Source organism: Rhopalosiphum maidis, chromosome 4, assembly GCF_003676215.2.
Source record: "Rhopalosiphum maidis isolate BTI-1 chromosome 4, ASM367621v3, whole genome shotgun sequence".
NCBI lineage: Eukaryota > Metazoa > Arthropoda > Insecta > Hemiptera > Aphididae > Rhopalosiphum > Rhopalosiphum maidis.
In genome coordinates, this window is record NC_040880.1 from 54,052,806 (window position 1) to 54,077,869 (window position 25,064).

Consider the following 25,064-nt stretch of genomic DNA (forward strand, 5'->3'; position numbering starts at 1 on the left):
AATAAATAAATAAATAAATAACGGAAGGTAAAAAAGGTAGACACCGGTTGGCATTATTAAATTCAAAAGTAATAATTTATAACCCCCTGGATACAAAAACAATTTTTAGGTGAATTTTGTTCATCATTATTTAGAATGAAAAAGTCGAATTTTTTAGAACAGCAATATTACGCCCCCTGGCAATCGAGTACATCTATTTTACGTAGTCAAAATATAATTTCGTTCTATAGGTACTATAACGTGGATGCATTATAACGTTGACATATTATTATTATCATCACTATTGAATCGCACCTTATTTATTGTGTTTACACTCGCTCCGTAGTTGATAAGCATCTGGACAGCATCCGTGTGGCCGTGCCAAGCAGCCATTAATATCGGGCGCATCCCGTACTGAAACATTTTTAGCGACCAATTTATTACATTTTATACGTACAATAAGATTTTGATGGAAATGTTTAGAGTTTATAATATATTAGAGATAAACACGCACTACAGTGCCTTCACAATAGGATCATATTAGTCTAAGGGTTTCGTAAAATGTAGGACTATGTCAATATAATAATATATACGCACACGGTCAACGGTTTAAATTTACCATTAAAAAGTAGATAATATATATTATTATAATTTTACTTTTGTTACAGTTACATTACACGGTTTGTGTGTACAATTTAAACAATCACACCGAATATTACAAAAAGAATAATTCAAAAATCGTATACAAGTTGTGTACGATTATATTTTTAGGGTATCATTTATCATTTAAAATTATTATTTTGAAAATAGAGATACCATCTGAAACATTAAATTAAAAACAGTTAAAATATACTGTATTACTAAGTACACACTTATAATAAACCAAAGCTGTAATTTTAATAACCCGTAGTTAGTATAAGCATTTAATTTTTCAGTGATATATTCAGTATATGGTTAATGTTGTTAAATTTAATTATATTTTTTTTTAACAGTACAGCGTGTATCTAATTTATCAATAAAAACACATAGACTTATCCTAAATTTAAATGTTAATTTTTTTTTTTTATCGAACTTGCAATAACCAAAAGTAACAACCCATGGAATAAATGCCATGATTAAACAGTCTTTCTAGTTTGTTTTATGATTTAAATTACAAAATTTAATTTTGTTTTAATACCTTTATAAATCAAAAATAATTTTAATTTAAAAATTATAAAAATAATTTTCAAATGTGTCATCAGGATCATTTAGCGACCAATATAAATTGCCATGGTATAAAAGTATTAACATTTTATAGTAACTACATGATTATGGTATTTATAATACAAATTGAAATTTAATTTATTTAAAACATAACTAATATAGATAATAAACATAACTAAAATTGTAATGTATGTACCTACTAACCTACTCTTTGTATAATATTATGAATAGTGTTATTTGTAATAAATTATTATATCATTTCAAATTTAAATATTATCTACATATATAATTAATATAATTACTTTGTCTTTGGCTTCAATATCACACTTTGCATTTATGAGCATTTCCATAATTTCAGTATTTCCCCTCGAAGATGCCCAGTGAATAGGAGCTCTGCCATACTGAAAAAAAAATAAAGTATTATTATCATACATAAATACATATTCAATTGTACTTAACATAGATATATTACTTGTAACCAATATTAAAAGAAAATATGTTGTTGAATTTTATTTATTATACAATACTTTCCTATAACCACTAAGGTTACCATCAAGGATTTTACTAAGAAATCTAATAAGATGAATGAGAACCATTAAAACCTTCTAAAATACCTGCTTCACTTAATTCAATAACAAATATTTATTTATCTCAAGCAAAACCTTAAAATCTGACCTAAAAATGTTATCAACTAATTAAATAACTTCACATTTTCACTTATCTTTTTATTCGAAATTGCAGAATAATTTTAACTAGTTTAACAGCTTCTAAAACACTTTCCTATCAAACATCTTCAATGGAATTTATATCATGATCTAAACATTTAAACAATTTAAAAATCTTTAGATGTCTAAACTGAGTAAATTGAGTAACTTCTTTTCTTTTCTTTTTCATTTATTTTTCGAAAATAAAGATTGTTTAAAAAAATGATTATTAATAAAGATTATATATTATATATAAGTCTATGTATGTCTTTAGATAATAAAAGTAAATACATTAATTTTATATAATAATTCAGAAAATTAAATTTCATATCCCGTATTTAAAATAGATAATTGTTATAATTATATATGATATAAAAACATTGTATTACTTTATTAATTATAATTAGTAATTATGTATCTGTGGGTAATTTCTTTAACGGGTCTTTGGATTTTATTATTTAAAATAATAATAAAATAAAAACAAAGAAGAAAATAAAAGATAAAATCATTGCCCATAAACTGAAAACCAGCACATCCGTGAAACGGTTTTAAGATCCCAACGCGTCTCTCAAAACCACAAAGGTTTAAGGAAAAATGTCAAATGCTATACAGTTTACTTTTATCCTAGATTATCCATGGTAAGTTAGACACTAAAACCTATAAGGTTGAATTTTCTCCATCTTTTTCTTTTTACTTTATTAAAAATAAACAGCACAAGAATAAATTCACGACATATTATAGGTACTTACATTAAAATGAAAATCGCTTAATGCACTTTGTAGAATTAATTTGATACCATAATATATTACGCATTATATATAATATATGTAAATATTTAAATGATATGTAAAAAAGATTCAAAACCTAAGTTCGGTTAGGTTAATTATTTAAAATATTTATTTTATGATAGAAAAATGTATTATTACTTTTAATAATATTATAATATTATGTGTATTTAGTACTAAATTATTGGCCCATTTATCGTATAGGTAATCATATTACCAACTGTTAATTTTTCATTGTCCATAAAATCCATAAAACTGCATTTTTAAATATAATTCCGAGTTAAAAGATTATATGTATTTTGCATTATAACTTACAACAACCGAAAGTTTTAACTTATACTAATTGTTTTATTAGTTACTATTCTAAATAAATAATAGTTAAGTTTATAAACCGTTTATACATATTGGAGTTATAGTAACTTATTTTGCATTTTTTTAAATGTAAAATTTATATAATTCTATTTGTCCCAATTCCTAATTTATCAACCTATCAACAGATGTCTGAAAAACATTATTTAACGTACGAATAATCTGTGTATTTATACGAAGAATTCTAAAATGGCAATATTGTCCGTAGATTTTAATATTTATTTTTAATCATTGTTTTATTGGTATCATATTTAATCTAACTATTCAGAATACTGAAAAATAAAAATAAGTGAATAAACTGTTTATTATAAATATTGGTTACACGATGTATTTGATATTATTATATAAATAGGTGTACCTATTTATTTATCTTAAGTGTTGTGTCTGACGTTCTGTTATTATTCTACACAAAATAGCAATAAAGGCTCATCTTAGTACCTAAGGCATGATAATAAAAAGTTTATTTCTTATATTAACATAAACGGTTCTGTTGTATTCCGTACGATTATGAGTTTTGTAAATTCAAACTGTGGGCAAAAATTCAACTAAAAAATTTATTTATATTGTAATTTGTTTTCGGTGGTAGCGGACGCATTTTGAATAACTATGATGCGAAACACCAAATACTTAGCATAAAAAGCCGACCCGTGATCCCTGTTCATGCTAATCGTTGATAATTTTCTTGCGATCAACCGCCCAATTAAAAATCGGCCAACCACTGAGAACTGACCTAATTAAAATTTATGATTTTGATTTTTTTTTTGATACTATACATTATATACAAATCCGTTAGTATAAGCATATTATACACACATATCTGAGTATTATCTATGCGTTATTTTTCATTGACAACAACGAATTGATTAATGTTAGTTGCCACGTAGCAATGTCAATCATTTCTTTTTTCAATTCTGCAACTTCGCAATATTCTACGTTTGTTTATAAGTGTCAAAATATGTTTGCGATCAGTTTCCATACCGAGTTCATCGATTCGTCTGATTTATATGTTTCCAAAACAGTTAAGTGTAATAATTAAACTATTGATTAATGAAATACCTATTATAATCTCAAAGTAGATTAAGTAGTATAGATTATTGTCCCTATTTACTATTAAACATATTATATTAAGTAATTTTACGTAGAAATAAAAGAAAGTTTGACGTAACGTGATCGTTTTATTTATTTTGTTTAATTTAACATTGATTTATTTTGTTATCCACACCTAATACGATAATATAATAGAGGATTAAATTATTACAAGTATAACTTATATTTTAAAATTTCAACATATTATTAATATTTTTTTTCTTATTCTTATTTTTTTATTATTATTTATACTAATTGTTACTTTAATTACGTAGATTTTGTATGCCTTTTAAATGATTAAATAAGTAGATATTATAAATATTAATTATTATTTTTTATATTTATATAATTTTAAACTTTAAATATTATTTATTACAAATTCAAATAATAATATTATTAATTTATTAAAATCTTATATATTATACATTCAACAATTAATTTATGAAATGTTTTAAATGTCAAATAAAAAACTGGACAGAACACAGTGCAGGTTTTATAATAAATCACTCGTCACACTTTGGTCGTAATATAGTGATCTACAATCAATCAAATTCAAAAATTATTCTTTACTAGAATTCAGTTATAATCTTGTTTATTTCAATTTTTAAAAACTTTTTTTTCATGACTGTTATGTTTTATTACATTAGCAGAAAAACTATTAAATTAATTCAAAAATTATTACTTCAACCTTCAATTCTATACCTAATGCTAATTTACATACATTATGATACATTTTGAGTTTTTATATAACTAAAAAAGTATCAATTGAAAAAAAAATAGACTAATAGGTACATTTCTCGATTCTTAGCTCAGAATCACACATTTTTGTTAAAATCAATAATCCCTTTGTTCTATGAAGGTTCTATAAAATTAGAGCATAGTAGGCGTTGTAAAACTTCAAGTTTACGAAACAAATATAAATTTATATTTTAAAGTTGTTTGAAAGCGGCAACATATTGGATTTTTTTTTAAATGTTAGTACTTTTATTTTTTTTTATAAATTCGATGCAAATACAATATAAACCAAATAATATGATATTACTATAAAAATACTCATATAATCAGACCTTTAATATTTAAAAAACCAAAGTGTTATCAATTATTTAATAACGAAAAATGTAGAAAATAATTGTTTGAAAATGTTATAGAAAAATTAATGAAGAATAGTAATAAAAAAATAAAAATATATGTATTTATATAATATTATTAGATATAGAATATCAAATAACATCAACCATACATTTACTTTTCAACCAGGTACTACTAACTTAATTTGAACACAATATATTTCATCATATTTTTATTTAAAATCTGTATTTAAACGTATAAAATATTATAAAAACTATTGTAAGAAAGTGATTGAGAATATTTTTTACAATAATTGCATGAGAATGAAAACATAAGAGAAAAATATTCTCTCATTGATAACAATCCTATACCTAAATATTGACTCTACCACATTTTATTCTTATTTTCAGGGTAAAATCAAATATATATATATTTACATACATTGGTTATAATCTCGTTTAAATAAAATACGATAAACATTTTGTGATAACCGATTGAAAATGTAATATAAAATATTCAACTGCAACTTTTTTGACCGCACAACATATTACATTTCAATACCAGCGGTGAATATAAGAAGTATATATATTATTATCTTAACCATCGTCGGCTTATTACTTTAAAACATCTTCCGCATATTTATTCCATATTGTTTTATACAGGGTTCGTGAACAAAGGACGTCCAAAAATAAAATTACAAATACTTCAATATCAAATTACCCGAAAAATAGTCTTATATTCTTCAATCATACGACACGTGTGATCGGGTGATATAATAAAATAATATTAAATGCTATATTGTTATTACCAGAGTATTATGTTATGACCAGTTTAAAAACGTTTTAATAACCGTCGAGTTTAACGCTATGCCAGATAATTGAGTGGTAAAAATCTTATTCTTATGTGACGAAATTGTATTCAATACCCGTGTAGCCGATAGTTTATAGTTAACTATACATATATTGATATTTTATAACAGTGTAAAGAGAAATCCTAATTTTAGGTAAAAAAAAAAAGTGAAGTGACTAGGACAGCGGAATGGAGTAAGCTATATTCGTAAACATATAGCATGCGGCTAAGTATCTAATGGTACAGCTCATCCAGCTCAGGTACAAACAACTCTGTTGCTTCAAAGTTGACTGAGTCGGATGAATAAAAAAAAAAAAACGCACACGACAGTGAAGTAGCGAAATTGCCTATCCAAGACGCCGTTATATTATAATTGTTCATATTAAATTTAAATCCATAAAAAAATATACGTAAAATTATCACGATATAGATACCTCCAGGTAGAAAATGAGTGTGTCATGTCGAAAAAATTCCCAGATTTTCATAGGATTAAGTGGTTTTTTTTTTTTAAAGTGTCTACATTGATGAAATAATGTTTACAGACCGCGTGACTTCAAAAAAAAATTATACCAATCAATATATATTTTTAAGGTCAAGGATGTTTCGGAAATATTGTAAATATTAATGAATAACTTGGATATACATCAATCTATTTTAGTGGCTTAATTATAACTGTAACTAATATTATTTACATAGACAAATGGGTTACAATTGTTCATTTATCGCCGATCATTTATAATAAATGACGACTAATGACAAATATGTATGTCTATTGAAAAAAAAAACATTCGATATTATACCTGTACGTGGAAAGTTTATATTATATAGATAGCTTTTCTTTTCTTTTTTTTACTATTCTATTTCACTTTGACAGTTTGTACTATATTTATGTTAATACCACATACTGATATTCGTTAAATCGAATACTAAAACACAATACACGATTTTACAATATCGGATTGTCTGTTCGGTCTGAACATTTAAATTATATTCATAACGTTTGGGATATCAACGTTCCTTTTTGTATCGTCTGAGACTAGTACCATGCTTGCCAGTTGAAAGTGATGGATATTGTTTTTTACTTCTTTCGTCGATGCCATTTCTAAAATTCAAGGATCCGTGATGAATTCTATTTACTCATCCTCTGATTTTCATTTCAGTTTTCTCATCTTAACACCTATGTATATTATATACTGTATTATAGTTAAGTCACTTTTATTCGGTGTCGTTTTATTGATTATTTCAGCATTATATTTTTATCATGATTTAGAGCTTAATCTTTGTGATATTAATTTTGTAAATATAATAATGTTGTCGGACTCCCATCATTTTATACCTGCGCGCCACGCCATCATAGCCAGTGTTTAGCAGTAATTATTAAATAATATGTTCTATACATTACACTCGTGTAATCTAGATAAATAAAATAAAATTGTTCTCTAATTGTCGCTTATTTTAATTAATGTTTTATTTTTATTTTATGAAACATTTTTAAATAAAAAATTACATTTTACTATCGGAAAAAAATGTATTATTATTTACTGTTTTGTAAGTGAACTTTGTACGAATAGATAAAAAATAAAAACTTTATTGTTATAAATTAATTTAAAAAATGCACTGAACAGGACAAAATAATAATTGTCTGGTTTATTCATATTAGTCTAAAAATATAAATTATACAATAATAAATTACATTAGATATTCATGTGTGCACACATCATTCACGTCGTGTCTGTAATCGATAAAAAAATATATATTTGTTTTTGTCATAATGTTTCATGCATACATCTAGATAAAAATATATTTATTAAACATACACACGTGAATAATAATATCTAGTTATTGTATATAGACGAATTCATATCTTTATCTTAGCTATGTATTATTTTCTTTCTATTTTTACTTGTACTCAACAATGGTTGTAATCTGTCTTATGAAATAAAGAAACGACGATTACCTGAAATAAATGTGTGACAATTATACGTGTTATATATATATATATATATATCATAATGTCCCGCTTCACTTGTATTATATAAATATAGTTTGTATATAGTTTATATGAGTATATATAGTTGTAATTGAATCAGTTACGTCCGAATGTACCGACTGTCTCGATAAATAAAAAGACGTAAAACTTTGTATTACGTCTGGTCTTTGTTTCTCATACAAAATTAATTATTTAAAAATGGTAGATCGGGAGAGTGAAGCGTCGCTATCACGTTGGCCGGGCTTATGCAATCGACCCGATGCGGGTGATAATACTCGCGGGTGTGACCGGATGAATATTGTCCGATCTTATTTACAAAAATGGGGTTTTAATTAATACGAGGATAAAATTTATCGTAATGGAGTTGACCACTGACAGCGCTTAGCCTAAGACGACGTTATACCCGCATGTGTTGTCTCTGTCTTACTAATGTAGATCATAGCAAATTTTCGTTCAGCAGAACACATTTTGCGATGTTAGCTATAATATTACAGTAAATTTACCTATCATCAAATTTATAGGTAAGAATATTATCTAGAAAATGTCATATGCTTTTATTAATATTATAATTTTAAAGCGAGTTATGAATATTTTAAAGTCAAAATATTTTACATAGCTATAACTCACTTTAAAATGATAATATCAATAAAAGCATATGGCATTTTCTAGATAATATTCTTACCTTTAAATTTGATATTAGATAAATTTACTGTAATATTAAAGCTAACATCACAAAATGTGTTCTGCTGAACGAAAATTTGCTATGATCAACATTAGTAAGACAGAAATAGCACATTCGGATATAATGTCGTCTTAGCAAGTGACTACTGGACCGGTGAATCGAACTAGGGAGATAGCGCAACTTATATTAATGGCCGGGTCAGTCGTCGCGGAACGTGCGGTAGGCTGTCGTTCGGTGGCGGCTTCTTGCGTTATCGCGGTCTTTCTGGTACTTATCCACGTATGAACACTTGGCGCAGCGGGACTGTAACGGTATCGGTATTATCGATGACGTTGAAATTATTATCCGTATCGCTGAAACGTTCGTCAGGTCCGTATGTTGTCGGTTGGGTCTGTAGTCCTATTCTTCGGTCATCTGTGTGTAGATGTGTTGAAGATTGAAGAAAGACTGATTGTTGAACGACCATAAATGCCCGGTATATATACTATGTGCGTGACCGTGCTCACTGTCGGTACGGATTTTGTTACTGTGGGGTCACTTTTGGACTTACGGCTATGGGTAGGGTGTTGTCATCTTAGCTCTAACCTCCCCCCCCCTATTTACGGCCGTACTTTGATTTTATGATTGTTAGTTGGTTGGGCTTCAAATCGTTTATAACTCGTTAATAACACCGTTTTCGCGAATGCTGTGTTGTGATTGGTTGTCTTGAAAAGGACCTTTTATATCTTACGGCGACTGTTCAGTTACATAATTCGCATAACCGGCGTGTTAATTCGCTGTAGTGAATACATTATTATTAAGTATCGATTGTTTTTTTGTGATGGCAATAGTTAGGATGTTATACTGATATATATATATACTTAGTATTTCGTATTATGTTATTGATTATTATTCCTACACCCTCGTTTCACCTTCTATACAGAAGGGTTTTCGAATTCTTCGGGAAGTTCTTAATAGCTGTCTGGCATATGCTTTTAGGATACATTTTGAATAGTTAATACTTAATAGTTAGGGTATTGTTTGTTGTTCGAATATTACGCTAAGATTTGTATTGATTTTGTCTTGTTTGCCTTTGGAGATCGAATACAATACACTTCTTTTTTATTTTACGTTTCAAATAAGTTTATATGGTTTTCTTCGTTTGTTTATTCGTAAATTACTAGGCCAAATTTTCACGCTACTCATAATTTATATGTTTACAATACAATAGTTATTTTAAAATAATCATTGTTTAATTACTACTGTTAATGATAATTTATTACACTCCCATATAGGTTGATTCAAATGTATTCTTATAAGTTATGTGCAAAATAACAAAGTAAAATATAAGCTTCAATAATAATTTATTTTTTTTTTACTGGGAAAAAAGCGTATCTTAAAATTTGAGTCGAATAGTAATTATTGTTGAATTAAACTAAATGCCTTTTATTATTTTGTCTGATTACCAAATACATTATTTTTTTAAAAATTTGTGAATGTTTGATTTTTATAAAAATTTAATGAGTGATAAAAATTATATAATTAAAAACCGAGATAGAAAAATGGATAGTCGTATTACTATAACAATAACTAAGAGATTCATAATCATAAGTTTATGAGTACTATTTTTATTTAATAATTTTCACGACGGTAAATAAATACCATTACTATTGAATCATATAAAAAAAAAAAAATCAATTGGACTTCAATAAATATTTCGTAGAACGCAACAGGGATTTGACAACATAGGGTATCCCGTGGTGCAGTGACTTAAAATAATAATAAAAACAATTGAAAATCCGGTACACTACTTCTAAAACAGTTTCAATCGCACCACGGGGTACTAGGAATATTTAAAGATTAATAACGCTGTATCAAAAATAATCAAAAATATTAATAGATTACTGCTACAATCGTATATATAAATAAACATAAGAAATTCAAGTGATGGTTAATAATTAACATTTTAATTTATTTTCTATGATAGTACTCAATTTGTATGATGTATTAATTGAATAATTTAATAATTGAATACAACATTAACAAAACATTTGACTATACATCCTGTAGCATTGATAATCATACGTTTTACGCATTAAATCACGTATTAAATTAACATGAAGTCATAATTTACTTGTATGTATATTTTTCAAATACCATTTGGCGTTTTACATGATAAATAAATAATATTTTTAAATATTTATTCTATTTTATTTTGTTTCGATGAAGTTTTTAAATTAACATTATATTTTGATTTATTGATAGTTGTTATTTATTTATTTATAAATTAAGGATTCTTAAATTAAAACTTAATGTTTACGAGTATAAGTATTTCAAAAACATTATCATATAAATGTTTAATGTCTCAGGGAAACCATAATGTTATTTTTTTAAATGTTACCCATGTTCATTAATATAAATTTGACGAAAAAATGTTTTACTTTCATGATGACAGTTTGTTATTACTTATAAGTCAGGGTTTACACCTTAAAATGTAAAAGATATAACCTAGTTATTTATAAATAAATTTATTATTCAATATTTTTATAAAGAATAATTAAAAGTAATATTTTAAAAACTCTATTAAATTTCTTTTGACTAAATGAATAGGTAACCGTAGAAAATTAAGAATTCTATATTTTAAGAAATTTTTAAAATACTAAATATTATATTAAAAAAATATATATATATATATGTATATAGGTATATACAGTATATATATATCTTTATCTTTATGTCTTATAAGTCATATGATATGATATCTCAATATTATTAACATAAATTTGTATTTTTTCGAATTAATTTGAATTCATTGACAGATACAATTATAATATAAGTTCATCAAATTTATATTATTAAAGTTCTGACTGATAAACTATATACCATCATTATTTTTAAGAATGATTAATATGAAAAAATATTTTGTCAGATTTATGCATAATATTAAATAAGCATTCAGGTATACTCACATTATTTCGAGAGTTTACATCTAATGGTTCTTTGATTACTCTTTTTACAGCATCTGGGTCATTTTTTATAACAGCTTCGTGTAACAAAAGTTCGTTTTTAAGTACTGAAATTAATATAAAAACATATGATTTAGTAGGTACAGAATAATAAAATTATTTAATTTTGTATATACTTGAAATTATAGTCAAGGTACATAAATAATAATTTTTAATTTAAACAAAAATACTGTAGAAAATAAGGTATTAAATATTAGTATATCACGGTTTAAGTTTAGCTACGACTAGTGCTGAATATATAATATATACACAATTACTTAACAATAATATATATGTGTATGTGTGTGTGTGTGTGCGCTATTTTTTTTTCAAATTATTTATACGATATTATATGTTATTAAATAAATATAATTATATTATGCTTAACATGTAATATGTTTTATGATTTTTTTTTTTTAGTTTATTTTTAACCTTTTATTAATACATTTTTTAAATTTATAAACGAACATATCCTTCAACTGTAAGTTCTAAATGCAAACAGAATTATAAGTACAAAAAATCTATCACTTTAAAATAACGAATCGGTGTCCAAACAATATCAAATAAAAAATATTTTTTAATTATTACAATACGAGATGATGTAATATAATACGTTCATTTTTTTTTCTTTTTTATCACAAACGATATTATCCATTATAGCTAAACGATCAAATGTAAGGTTGAGTATTGTCGCCAACCATTTAAGTGAGAATCGTATATGATCGTTTAATATCACACCAAACGTTTTATACTAATAATATGTTCGATTAGATTAAAATTACGACCACGTTTAGAGTTTAAAGTTTCGCCAAGAACGACTTTCGAATATTTTACACCCATATGCCATACCTACTACAAAGTTCAAACTATAACATATATATATATATACTATCGTTTTGTTCGATATGAAATATTGAATCACGCGTATAGCTTTGGTATAATACAATCTGGTAAATCAGTCGTTAGAAACCATAAATCACACTCATATATTATTATTATTAATATGTGTATAATTTAATACGAACCATTGCTTGTCCGACGACTTCCTACTTCAGTTGGTGGCTCTGGATTTTCTTCGCCACCACCCATGGATACTCGTCTTAACACCACACAGTCGTCTACCCTAAGCATATTTCCGGCATTACCCGGAGTGCATCTGAAATCAATACGTACACGCGGCATTTAATATTAATATATTGTATATTTAAAACGCTTGGGCAAATATACCGTACACAGTTTTGATATGTAAACGATAAAAAATATTATATGTATATTATACGACGCGCAGACGATTAACAGGACAAACGATGGAAAACCGAACTGATTTTACGTCTCCATATCCTCTTAGCCAATATTATATCACTTCCACAAATATTTATCGAAGGCGCATTGCCGTCAATCGTCATGGTTAAAATATAACGATATGTACACTTGTTAAACAAATATAAAAATATTTCTGTAATATAATATTTTAAAAAAGTAAATAAATAAATGTATAGGTACTATTAACATTCTATGATGAATTATGTTATGAAATTGTACTACTATAAAACAGTGAATAACAAACATTATAATTGCACGATGCATATTAAAATATATTTCAACTCACAATATTTACTAATAATAATCATGATTTTATTTTCCACTTAACAAAAATGTATATAATTATTCGTAATTTTATGCAATGATGATGATTAAAAATTAAAGTGACTCTTTTAAAATCATTAAGACTTAAAGTAATTTTTTGAGATCTAGTCATAACAAAACATTTTCCAATATTTTTTTTTTCACTGTCTTCTATCCTGAAATTATTAAAATAAATGAAAACACGTCATAACATAAAGAATGTGTAAAAAATAGAGGTGTCCTTAGTAAAAATACGGGTTATAAAATGGTGACATTAAACGAAAACACAGTTTAATATAATTTTACATGACGCGTAACATACGTATTACAACGGAAATTAAAATTATATTTGTTCTGTTATATAAATGATAATATATATTTTCTAGTATTTTTGTTTTCGGTAAAAAAGTTTGGGTATACCTAAAATTTAGAAAATTGTTTTACTGCATAATAATTTTATTCTAATATCACCTTATTTGTTGGTATCGGCTTTGTTTTATGTTATGAAACATGAATAATAAGACAACAAATGAAATTATATTAGTATCTTATTATTTGCACACATACACAAATACCCTAACATTATGCACTTAACCAATGGTAGCCCATTATTTTGTTCTATTGTTTTATTTAATTATTTTTCAGGTTATAATCAAATAAAATCTTGTCAACAATACATTATTTGACCGTTTATTTTTTATTATTTTTTTTTTAAACTTTTAAATAGCATCCAAAACAAATGTTATAATTTAATTGAAAATGGGTCAATAAAATTATTTTAACCGATTCAAAACGTATGAACCATATTCAATATATACAACCATTAAATAAAAAAAATATATATATAATATTTAAATGTAAATTTCAGATGACGTTGGCAGTTATTTAATTATTCTCTTTGATCCATAGCGTTTGGATAAAGCCTAGCCAGTTGTGTATCTTTATGATAAGAGCGAATTGACCAATTATTAAACTTCAAGTCAGAACCATTATATTATGCATTTGTAGATACCTATATGTCGGTGTTTTGATAATTCAATTATTATGCAATTTATGTCTGTTATGAGTATGTATATTAATAACATTTAAAAATGGTCATAAAACGTAAAATATCAAAGTATAACAAAAAGGCCAACGTGGCTACGTACAAATAATTTTTAAGATTTAAGTTTAATGATATATCAACTCAATATTATATTAAATATAACAACCTAAGATTAGCTCTGCTAATTTATAAAATTGTCCGGGTTACGCACTGGTCAGAGATAGAAAACAAATAGTGCACCGACATCCTTTTAATTAAAATATATTAACTTAAATATATTAATTTTAAAGGTTAATATTTTTTCGTCTAACTGAATGTTAATATTATAAAATGTTTTATATAAAAATTAAAAATAAAACTTTAGTATTAATATTGTTGTATTTTGAAGTATACACTTAGTTTGGAGTATTTTTTTATTTTTTATAAATACCTACTTCAGACGATGTTTATATTTACATGACAATAGTATACTATGATTTTATGTCATTCAGCAAATTTATGATTATATAAAACTCAAAACCACTTAAAAAAAAAAAAAAATTAAAGATATTATCTAATTTTCTTTTGATACTTATATTAAAAAATATAAAATAAAAATAAATACATAGAATAAAAGAGTGTCATAAACTATATAAACATGTTATGTATATATATATTTTATTGCACATTATACGCCCTGATCTTTACTAAGCTAATATAGTACTAATGCTTTAAATCCGCGATGTTGACTCAATTGAAAACAATTTTAAACGATCAAAATTTAATAATAACTTGAATTTAAAAAACAAGTTTTTTCATTATAATCATTATATACTATTATAACATTATAAAAAGTAGCTAAAAAATATATACAATGAGATTAATGATTTTATCAACGTACACAATATATTTATTAAAATGTAATAAGACGTAGGAGCAGTATATAGATATAATATGCGTTTCATTGTACAAAGTATAATATATACATATAATAGTTTAATCTATTTTTTTATTTTCATTAATGTGACACTTGAATTATTAATTTGACAGATAATGCTAATAACGTAATTTTAATTAAACCTGGCAGATAATTGTTTAAAATGAAAATAAAACGAATGAACTAGACGAACAATTTTGTCTTCTGAATAAAGGAAACTGTGGTACACACTGTTTTTATATGGAGTCACTTTATTTTATTTTGTTTGTTTGTGTACGATTACACTCCATAACTTTATACGATCTTGGCATATTATCTTACTATTATTACTAGTGTTGTTATTAGATAGCCCAGTGGTATTCATCAATTTTGTTTTAAATACAACATTTTCAAGATAAGTCTCTTTACACAGGATACGCGGTAAGTATTATGATGGTTGTAATTTATGTTTTCACTTTTATATAATTATATGTTCTACAGTACAATATGTATTGTAATTCAGATAATCGTAGCGCGTCCCGATTTAAATAATTCTATTGTATGTACAGTATTGTTTATACGAGATAGTAACCTAATAAAATCCAATAATAACAGTAAGTATCTCAAATGGATTTTGTAGATAACGTCCTATCCTATACACACTAAACAAACTAAAAACGTATGCATTTCATGAAATTAATTAATTTCAAGCCAATTTAAAAAGTATTTAACTATTTTTTTGTTTACGTTTTTTTAAATACCAACTTACATTTTTAATTCGCTTGCACCGTCTGGTAGTCCGGTACAAATATTATAAAATGCTTTTATTTGTTGGAAAGAACAAATCATTATCTATATTTTTTTAAAGTATTAATATTTTAAGTATTTTAAGTTTCTTAATTCAAACTGTGTACAATTATAAAATAAAATAATCACATTTTCATTAGAAAATAACGACAATTTATATTTGAGCTAGATAATCGTATTTAAATCTCAAATAAAATACATAGACTGTAATACCTCATCTTATTATTAAAAACAAAATTCTATATTTATATACGACAAACGAATAATTGAATTAACAGTTGGATTTATTTATTACTTACTATTGCCGGACTTTTGTTTACTAACTGTTATAGAATATTTGTTTATCAAAATAACTAATAATAACATGATGAATATACGAGTATATATATATATATATATCAATAAATTATTATCTATACTTGTATATTATTTAATTAAGTAATAATCACCAATTACTCTATTAGGTATACTTTTATTTAATATTATTTTTTTTAACTTTTTACCAAATTCATTGTATGTACATTTTTGCAACCATTGTGGTTGTGTTTTTGTAATATTGAAATTTAATTAACAAAGAGTATGTTTGATAGGTACTATTTTGTTTTGCATGTCACAGTGTTATTATAGTTCATACACATTTATTCATATTGTATACCATGCAAAACAGCAAATAGAGTTCTAGGGGTTTTCAAAAGATGATCATCTCACCTCAAATTCAATATTTTAGTCATAAGAAACGATGACTGGACACATTTTGCATTATCTATTATTTAAATTTCACTAAATAGGCATTTCGTTATACTGCTGATAAATAGATAAACGAAAGAACTATTTTATACTGTTTTGTTTACATCATTATTTACCTACAGAGGTTATAAAATATACAAATATAGTAAAATATTAATAATAATGTAATATAGGTAATATTATACTTTGTATAAAGTTATTAAGTATGATAAGAACATTATGTATATAAATTTTAAAACTATGTAAGTAATTATTATTATTTTTTTTTTTTTTTAAATATATTTCTTTGCCAAAGTTTTTTAAAACTATTAACTTATTCTTATAAGTATAGGTATCTACTTATTGGAATATATAAGTACATTTATATTTAAAATATCAGTAATTCCTTGTAATATTGTATTATTAATTTTTTTTTATTACATTAGTAATACCGTATATTGAATTGATTTTGACAAAAAAATCGTTTATATTAAATAATTATTTTTTATTATTATTACATAAATAATAATAATTATAAGACCGGGGTCTCTCCACTGGGAGTAATAACCCAAACATGTTTTTGTATATATTCATCAAAATATTTATTATTCATGTACACTATTGAAAAGTATTGTTAAAAATAAAAACCATTGGTCATTATAAAAAAAAGTCTTCAGGTGATATAATATTTAAAAAAAAAATATTATGTAATACGTTATTGTCGTTATGAAGTTTGCAATAGTCAAATTTTTGTAATTTTCTGTAAAAAAGTATAAATAGCTTAATGATATTATATAGCTCAATGTATTTACATTAAAAAAAAAAAATGTCATGGAGTATAAAAAATAATATTATATACGATGAAAAAACATTTTAAATAGCTTCGATTAATATTTTTTAAATCACATAGCATAATTAATATTGTTGATGCGATATTAGCCTATGAAATGGAGGTTTCTTATAACAAACCTCCAAGGTTCATCAGATTGTAGTTGTTAATAGGATATCATTCTGCTTCGATTTATTTTAGAGAAAATATCATTTTCCTACAGTTTTCAGAGGTTGAGAGGTGCCTATTTGAATTTCGAGATGAGTAGATTTAAGTTTGATTTACAAAATAAACTGTCCAAATCAATGATATTATTAAAGCTGTACAGTTGTTTCGTAGTCACACATATGTATAGAAGAGTATGCTTTTAATAGCTATTATAGATAGAAGTAAAATTTGTTCTGATAAAATTTGTTACATATTATTGTTAATGGTGTTATGTTACCCCCCTGATTTGTAGTTTCTGGCGTACTGACGATACCGTATTTTTCAACGAAAATTAAATGCTCCGTGATAAATACAGTGACTGGTTGTGCGTGATGAAAAATGTCGATTTATTTTTGTCTATGTTTGCGATAAATGGTGATTGCGTCCAAGAGAAGGCGAATATAATAGATAGACGTTTGATTTTATTACAATGCATCATAATTCATAAATCATAATGCATCATGATCAATTGACCATCTGGTCGACCAATTATTCACCTACAAGATCTAAGGTATGACTTTTACAAAAAAAGAAAAATATATCGACAATGCGCAGTGTGTGTAATAATATATGTTATACGTGTTTAATATTGCCAACACCTACAGTGGAGGACGTGTTCATACACCAACAATCATGTCATTAAATTTCAAACATTCGGATACAGAATGCATTTGTAATTGGAAACTACTCGGTTGAACGCATATGTTCATTGAATAGGTACCATCGTATTGTATTCGCAGACATGTGACGTACACACTCAACTATTATATTATCATACAGCGCCTATGTACATCACAAACAGAATCTATAATACACTATACAAGTATATAATATATATAAGGTATATTAGTACATAATATAATACATATATTATGTATATTCATTGTTGAGGCTTATATAATATATAAGTACATAAATATTTACACGGTAATCGTTGCGGAATTGCTTATAAATTATATTAGCTATGTAGTACGTACAAAAAAAAATAACCAATGTACATCACAAATCGTAACAATTTTAAAACTACTTTTGTTTCTGATACTTAAGACATTTAGGTAGTTTATGAAAAAAAAAACATTTCAATAAGTTAGTGTATAATGTATAATATGTTAGGTAGGTACACATTAAGTTTAGAATTATACATTTCGTAAGGGATACATCGATTTTTGTACACATCGTGAAATGTACAATTTTGTTGTACGAAGTAGATGGATTACAATTTACAGTATAAGTTACATAATATTATTCTCGATGTGTACACCATTCACTGTATAAATCACATATGCAAAAACATGTTATACAAATCACATTTTAACTACAACTATTATACTTTTGTTCACATGGAAAAAAATAATAATATATATTTATTAATATAACTATTATTATTATCAAGACTACATATTACTATAATTCGATAATCATATTATTTAAATTCACTAAGCTTGTCAAATATAATATGTTAGCGCATGCAAATTATATAATATACGTATGTAATATGTTGATGACTTATAAATTATAAGGTTACAATATCTTTATTTATAAACTATAAAAACGTTTATTTTTTTAATTTAAATATCACAGAATATAACATACAATAAGTGTATTAATTTTAAGTATGAAAGCCATCCATCGTTATATTATATAACACTTAATAAAATTATAATATCTAACTATAATCAAATAATTATCTTATAATTATAAGATAATGCATTACCTATGATATTTCTAGAATTGTATTGAATTGTATCTACCTACACCTATTAGAGTAACGTAATTTGTATCAATTGAAATGACTGAATATTTTAACTAGGTACCTATCTAAAACAATGGTTGTGTAATACCAGATAAACATATTATTTTTTTTTTAATTGACAAAATCTAAGACTTTTACTCTATTTATTTGATTTATTACCAGCCATCTTAACATTTAAAATATCTTGCACATATCTATTTGCATCTTTCAGCGCTTCGTTGCTTTTAAGAGTGGCAAAGTTTCTCAAGTACAATTTTAAGTTGTGGCCACATATTTGTCATTCATTAATTATATAACTAATAAAAACTCATGTTAATTGTTCAACTGAAAAAGTGAAGGTGCTCTAAAAATACAAAATATTTAAATTAAATGATATCTATGCTACTTTAACGGAAGTTTTTGTTTTAACCGAACTAACGTTAAAAATGTTAATAAATGACTCAGGCAATTTAATATTAAACTACTATAATTGCAAAACTGCATATTAATAATGAAATCAACCTGTCCACATGTGTTGACTACATTAAATATCATTTTATGTTTATTTTTTGTTCCTCGTTAATATCTCATAATGATGTATAATACTTTTTTTATTAATATAATGACTCAATAACATAGGCAATTTTATATTTTAACTTAAATTTAATATTATAATTTATTTTACTAAACAAAACATATCATCTATTTTTGTAATTAAAAATAAAGTTTGATAGTCTTTATAATATGTAAAGTACATAAATAAAAACTAAATTACATGAATTAATATATTAAAAATAATTGCTCTATTCACTTTTACAAATTAATATACTTGAAAATTTTTTTAAAATTATTTTTCAATAACACCATTGTTTTCAATTGTTTAAAATACTAGATATTGATTTAAATAATTTAAATGTTATTTAAAAATGTTTAAAAGCCTATATTTTTTGAAATTGTATAAACTTTAATTAGTTTTTTTAATATGTTATGTCTTATATATTCTATTATTATTTTAAATATTCTATTATTTATCATAACATCAGTAATCATATATTACGAATTAATCAATTTTTTGTAACTACAAAGATTATTTTTAAATTATTTGGAAATTACAAAATAATACGTATGTCGCTTTTTCTAATTATTCGATTTCATCCTTTTAAACCATTTAAACATTAAATATTTCATAAAAAGGAACAAATATGTTTAGTATATTAGAATATTTTTATGTTTTGTATAATTTAACAATCAAATTAAATTAATGTTTTTTTTTTTAAAAATATGTAAACATTTTATTTCTACCAACTTGTATTTAACCACAAATATAATTGATTGTTTGATGATTCTGTGTTAAAGTTTCTTCTCAAAAAATCCAACAACATGTAATTAACTCTCTATCTTTAACTAACTGATATGGCATGGAAATTACCAGTGCCGAAACTAAGGATTTAGGTGCCTAGGCTCAAATCAAATTGTATATGTATTAGTTTAATTTAGTTTCGGTGTCTTGAGGGCCCTCTCGAGAAATGATGTGGTCTCCCGATAATTGCAGCACTGACAATTACAAAATGGTATCCCCCCCCCCCAATCCAAACAATACAATTTTACCTGTATTCGATTTTAGGAGCCTATTGTTCTTTAAATTGTAATAAACGATTAATAATTATGATAAGTTATTTATATGTACCCAAATTTTCATTTGTTTTATATACATATGTGTTGTCATAAGTTAGGTTTTAGGTATAAGTGTATTGTAAATAAAATACTATATATAATCAATAGTTATACGCCTATAATATTGTTCTAGTTTAACGACAAAGATGTAATTAATTTTCTTATTCAATACCCATAACGAAATCAAATATAAATTCACACGAGAACAATTACGACAAATCTTTTATTGTGTTTTGTATTCATGAAATCGTAAAAGAGACGAAACTATAGTAATGTGTATTACTTGTTTTGTGAAATATTAAATTTTAATAATTTTTGTTTTAGTGATTTTTTTTTAAAATTTCAACAGGAAAATTGACTAAATAATTTTTCAATGTGCATAAATATTAAATATTTACCAATATGTATTTTTATTTTTATTATTTATTCACTCATTATAAGCATTTCCAATTCATAGAAAATAAGTGACAGGAAATACCCCAAAATTATATTGTAGTGCATTATTATTATCCCATTATGATTATTAAAATTATTATTTTATATTACATTTTTATGAAATAAATAATAATTAATTAGCTATTTATTGGTTCAGCAACATGGACAAAAAATATTATATCACTTCAAAATATTGAATTATAAACATGTGAATGATTTTTATATATAGTTCCTAACTAAATATGGTGTAATAAAAATATTTCATATTTTCAACATACCTAATTTTACTCAGCAAGTATAATGAAATAATTTGAATAGTATTATAAAATAATTTAAAATTTTCTACTCGTATACCACAAAGAACGAATGAAATATTATTATAATTTAATATAATTTACTACCTATAATACTCATTTTAAGCATTTATTATTTTAAACATTACAACAGTTTTGTTTTATTTTAATTACCTATTCAGTTAATAAAATCGATATAGGTATATACAAAAATAAGTGTTACGCGAAATATTATTTTGATTTAAGAAATATAATACGGCCTTTATTTGTTTGTTTGTATTGTATGCGCATATTTCGCTCTATCAGATATAAAAATTATAATATATTATTTTATTAATTTATAAGTACGAATATGTTATATAATTTATTATTAAACCATTACATTTCATTATATTTCCTGCAAAAACGCACTCACTTTATATCATATTTTATTATTATTAATTTTTTTAATTTATCGTGTAACTAAAATATGAAAACTTTCTATTGACTAACGTTATAATTATACGAATAAAATAGTTGATGAATTATTAAATTGTTATGAATTATTAAATAATAAATAAACAATGAATGCAATTGATCACAATAATTAATAAATTAAACATGCCGTCATGCCTAACCTTGATAAATAACATTGTGTTTTATACCATATATTATATACTAGATTTGTGGTAAGTCTATTATTTCCGTGCTGTACGCATAAAATATACATGTCGCAGTTATATCGACTAAATATTACAGCTATTAATAAATATATAATCTAAAATAACCTAACCTCGAAATGGCCACACCATACATCGTAAATCGCACATATTTTGTTAAAATTGGAAATACTCCTCCGCAAAATATAGTATGATTGTATGTTTTACATAATAAACAAAATATTTCAATACGCGCAGCTTATCAGTATACAATCTATAGTATGGCCAATGCCTAAGCCCATTCCCACCTTCGTGTATTGTTATATTATTTATACATTGCAATAGCTTGTAAAAGCTGTATCCATTCATGATAGGTCATAACGAATAATGGTGCGGTTATATTGGATTATTATACGGAACACTCAAACGCATATTATTATATACGTAGTATAGTTTAATAATGATAATTTATCATTAAATATATCATAAAATCGCTCGCTGACTATCGCAGCGCACGATGGTTAACCACACCTAACCTAACCTAACCTAACTTAACCTAACGGGCACGACACGACTAGTACTCGGTAGTTTTCATTGCAATCATCACTTGTCACATATAGAAAATTGAATAAAAATGTCAAAAAAATAAAAATAAAAATATATATGCAAACAACGTCCACATCGTACTCCGCATTATACTAATTATACTTATACATATAGGTATAAAATATATACAGTATATAGGTACCGGCTCTAGAATTTCCAGGGTGGTCAGTGGTGACTTCAAAGGTCAAACATCTGTACGCTGACGGCAATAAAGGGTTAACTCTATCCAGCACTGACTCACCCAAAGTATTCGTTCGTCGTAATAGTCGTCGTCTACATTTGGACCGGAAAAGTTATTCGAACCGGACGTTATGACGCTCAAACCGTCACATCAAAGGGTGATATTTTGTGAAGAATATAGTAGGACTGATTTAATTTATATATTACTTCATAATAATGTCTAGTCGTTGACGTACACGAATAGACATGGTCATCTGATGTCTAACTAAAATCGTCTCAGATATCATAAGTATGGTTTATTTGCACGAGACCGTATGAATTCTGTCTTGTGTTATTTTTATCATATCGAAAAATCTTATTAAAAACAATAATAAATTGAGTTTTTAATTTTGAAGTCCAGTTTACTCCGCATGACGCATTTTCACACCCCGATTGACTTCACTGCTCCACTGCTACATAGTTCCGCGTTCACAATCTCATACAGTTCTATCAGATCTATAATATTATTTTAATACACGTTTGGGAAACAATATTTTTAAATTATAAAGGTCAGTTTCATCTCTACTAACCGAGTCTAACATCTAACTTTTAGATAAATGCCTTGTTAACAAATGTTTCGTTCTTGCAATCCATGCACTAAATGTATACAATGGCTATTAACTGTTGAAAATACTATAGGATAAAACACAATTCTTTTATTTTAATATAATCAGAATAAAAAAAGATAAATATGTATAATTTTCGTGTTTTATTTTTTAGTTCAATGTTATAAAACTTAGTCAACGTTAAGTTAGGTTACACGAAGTGTAACTATATATCATTAATTGGCATTTTCAGGCATTTTAAATACATGTATCAACTCCGTAACATCCAAAAGTATGTATTCCATTGTATTTTCTACTCGTTTAAAAAATCAAAAATCAAAATTGTATAAATTAAAACAGATTATTAAATAAGTATGCATGTTAAATAACTAATATTTGTATACTGTACAGAGTAGAGTATGGTGTACATATATTTATCTAATAACCGTTACGGTTTATCGTTAAGTTAAAATTATAATAATAATAATAATAATAATAATAATATGGCTATAATAAATGTAATATAAGCTTAAGCTAATATTATTATATCTTGTTCCTCGATACCTGTCTCGTTCATTTCCTACCTTTCTAATAAAATCCCTTTACTTTTCATTATAGTGATAATAACCCCATCATAGCTCTCGAAAATGTAACAAATTAAACAACGTTGATCTATTCAATGCAGAAAGTATGTTATTTCTAAAAATATTAAATTTATTTTCACCTCTATTTTATCTATATTTCAATATTAATGTACCTTACTGTAGATTTTATTTTTATTTTTAGTTGTGATGTTAAATTAAGATCCTTTCAATTTTATTCATTAATATTTATAGTATACCTACAATGGGATAAATGTATAATTATTTTTATATTATTATACTCTATAAAATACATAAATATCATGTATCTTTTGTACTTGAGCCTACACGGTTGTATAATAAACAATATTATAAAAATTATAAATAATTAAATAATATGAACAACATACATAGACACAAGTTTAAATTACCTACATACAGGTATGCAAAAATTGAAAATTTGAATAATTTGAATAATGTATAATATGTCAAATTTCTTCATATAAT

At 25.0% G+C, this 25,064-nt stretch overlaps 1 protein-coding gene across 1 annotated transcript in view; it reads right to left on the minus strand.

The window, feature by feature from the left end:
• The window catches only part of LOC113555886 (ankyrin repeat and death domain-containing protein 1A-like), a 75,631-nt gene that overhangs the window by 33,124 nt on the left and 17,443 nt on the right, over positions 1 to 25,064 (minus strand). Inside the window, exons 2-5 of the mRNA XM_026960482.1 lie at positions 12,725 to 12,855; positions 11,664 to 11,767; positions 1,485 to 1,583; positions 295 to 393 (exon numbers count right to left, since the gene is read on the minus strand). Of these exons, the coding sequence (XP_026816283.1) occupies positions 295 to 393; positions 1,485 to 1,583; positions 11,664 to 11,767; positions 12,725 to 12,830 (408 nt within the window). The 5' untranslated portion in view covers positions 12,831 to 12,855. The remainder of the gene's footprint in view (positions 1 to 294; positions 394 to 1,484; positions 1,584 to 11,663; positions 11,768 to 12,724; positions 12,856 to 25,064) is intronic.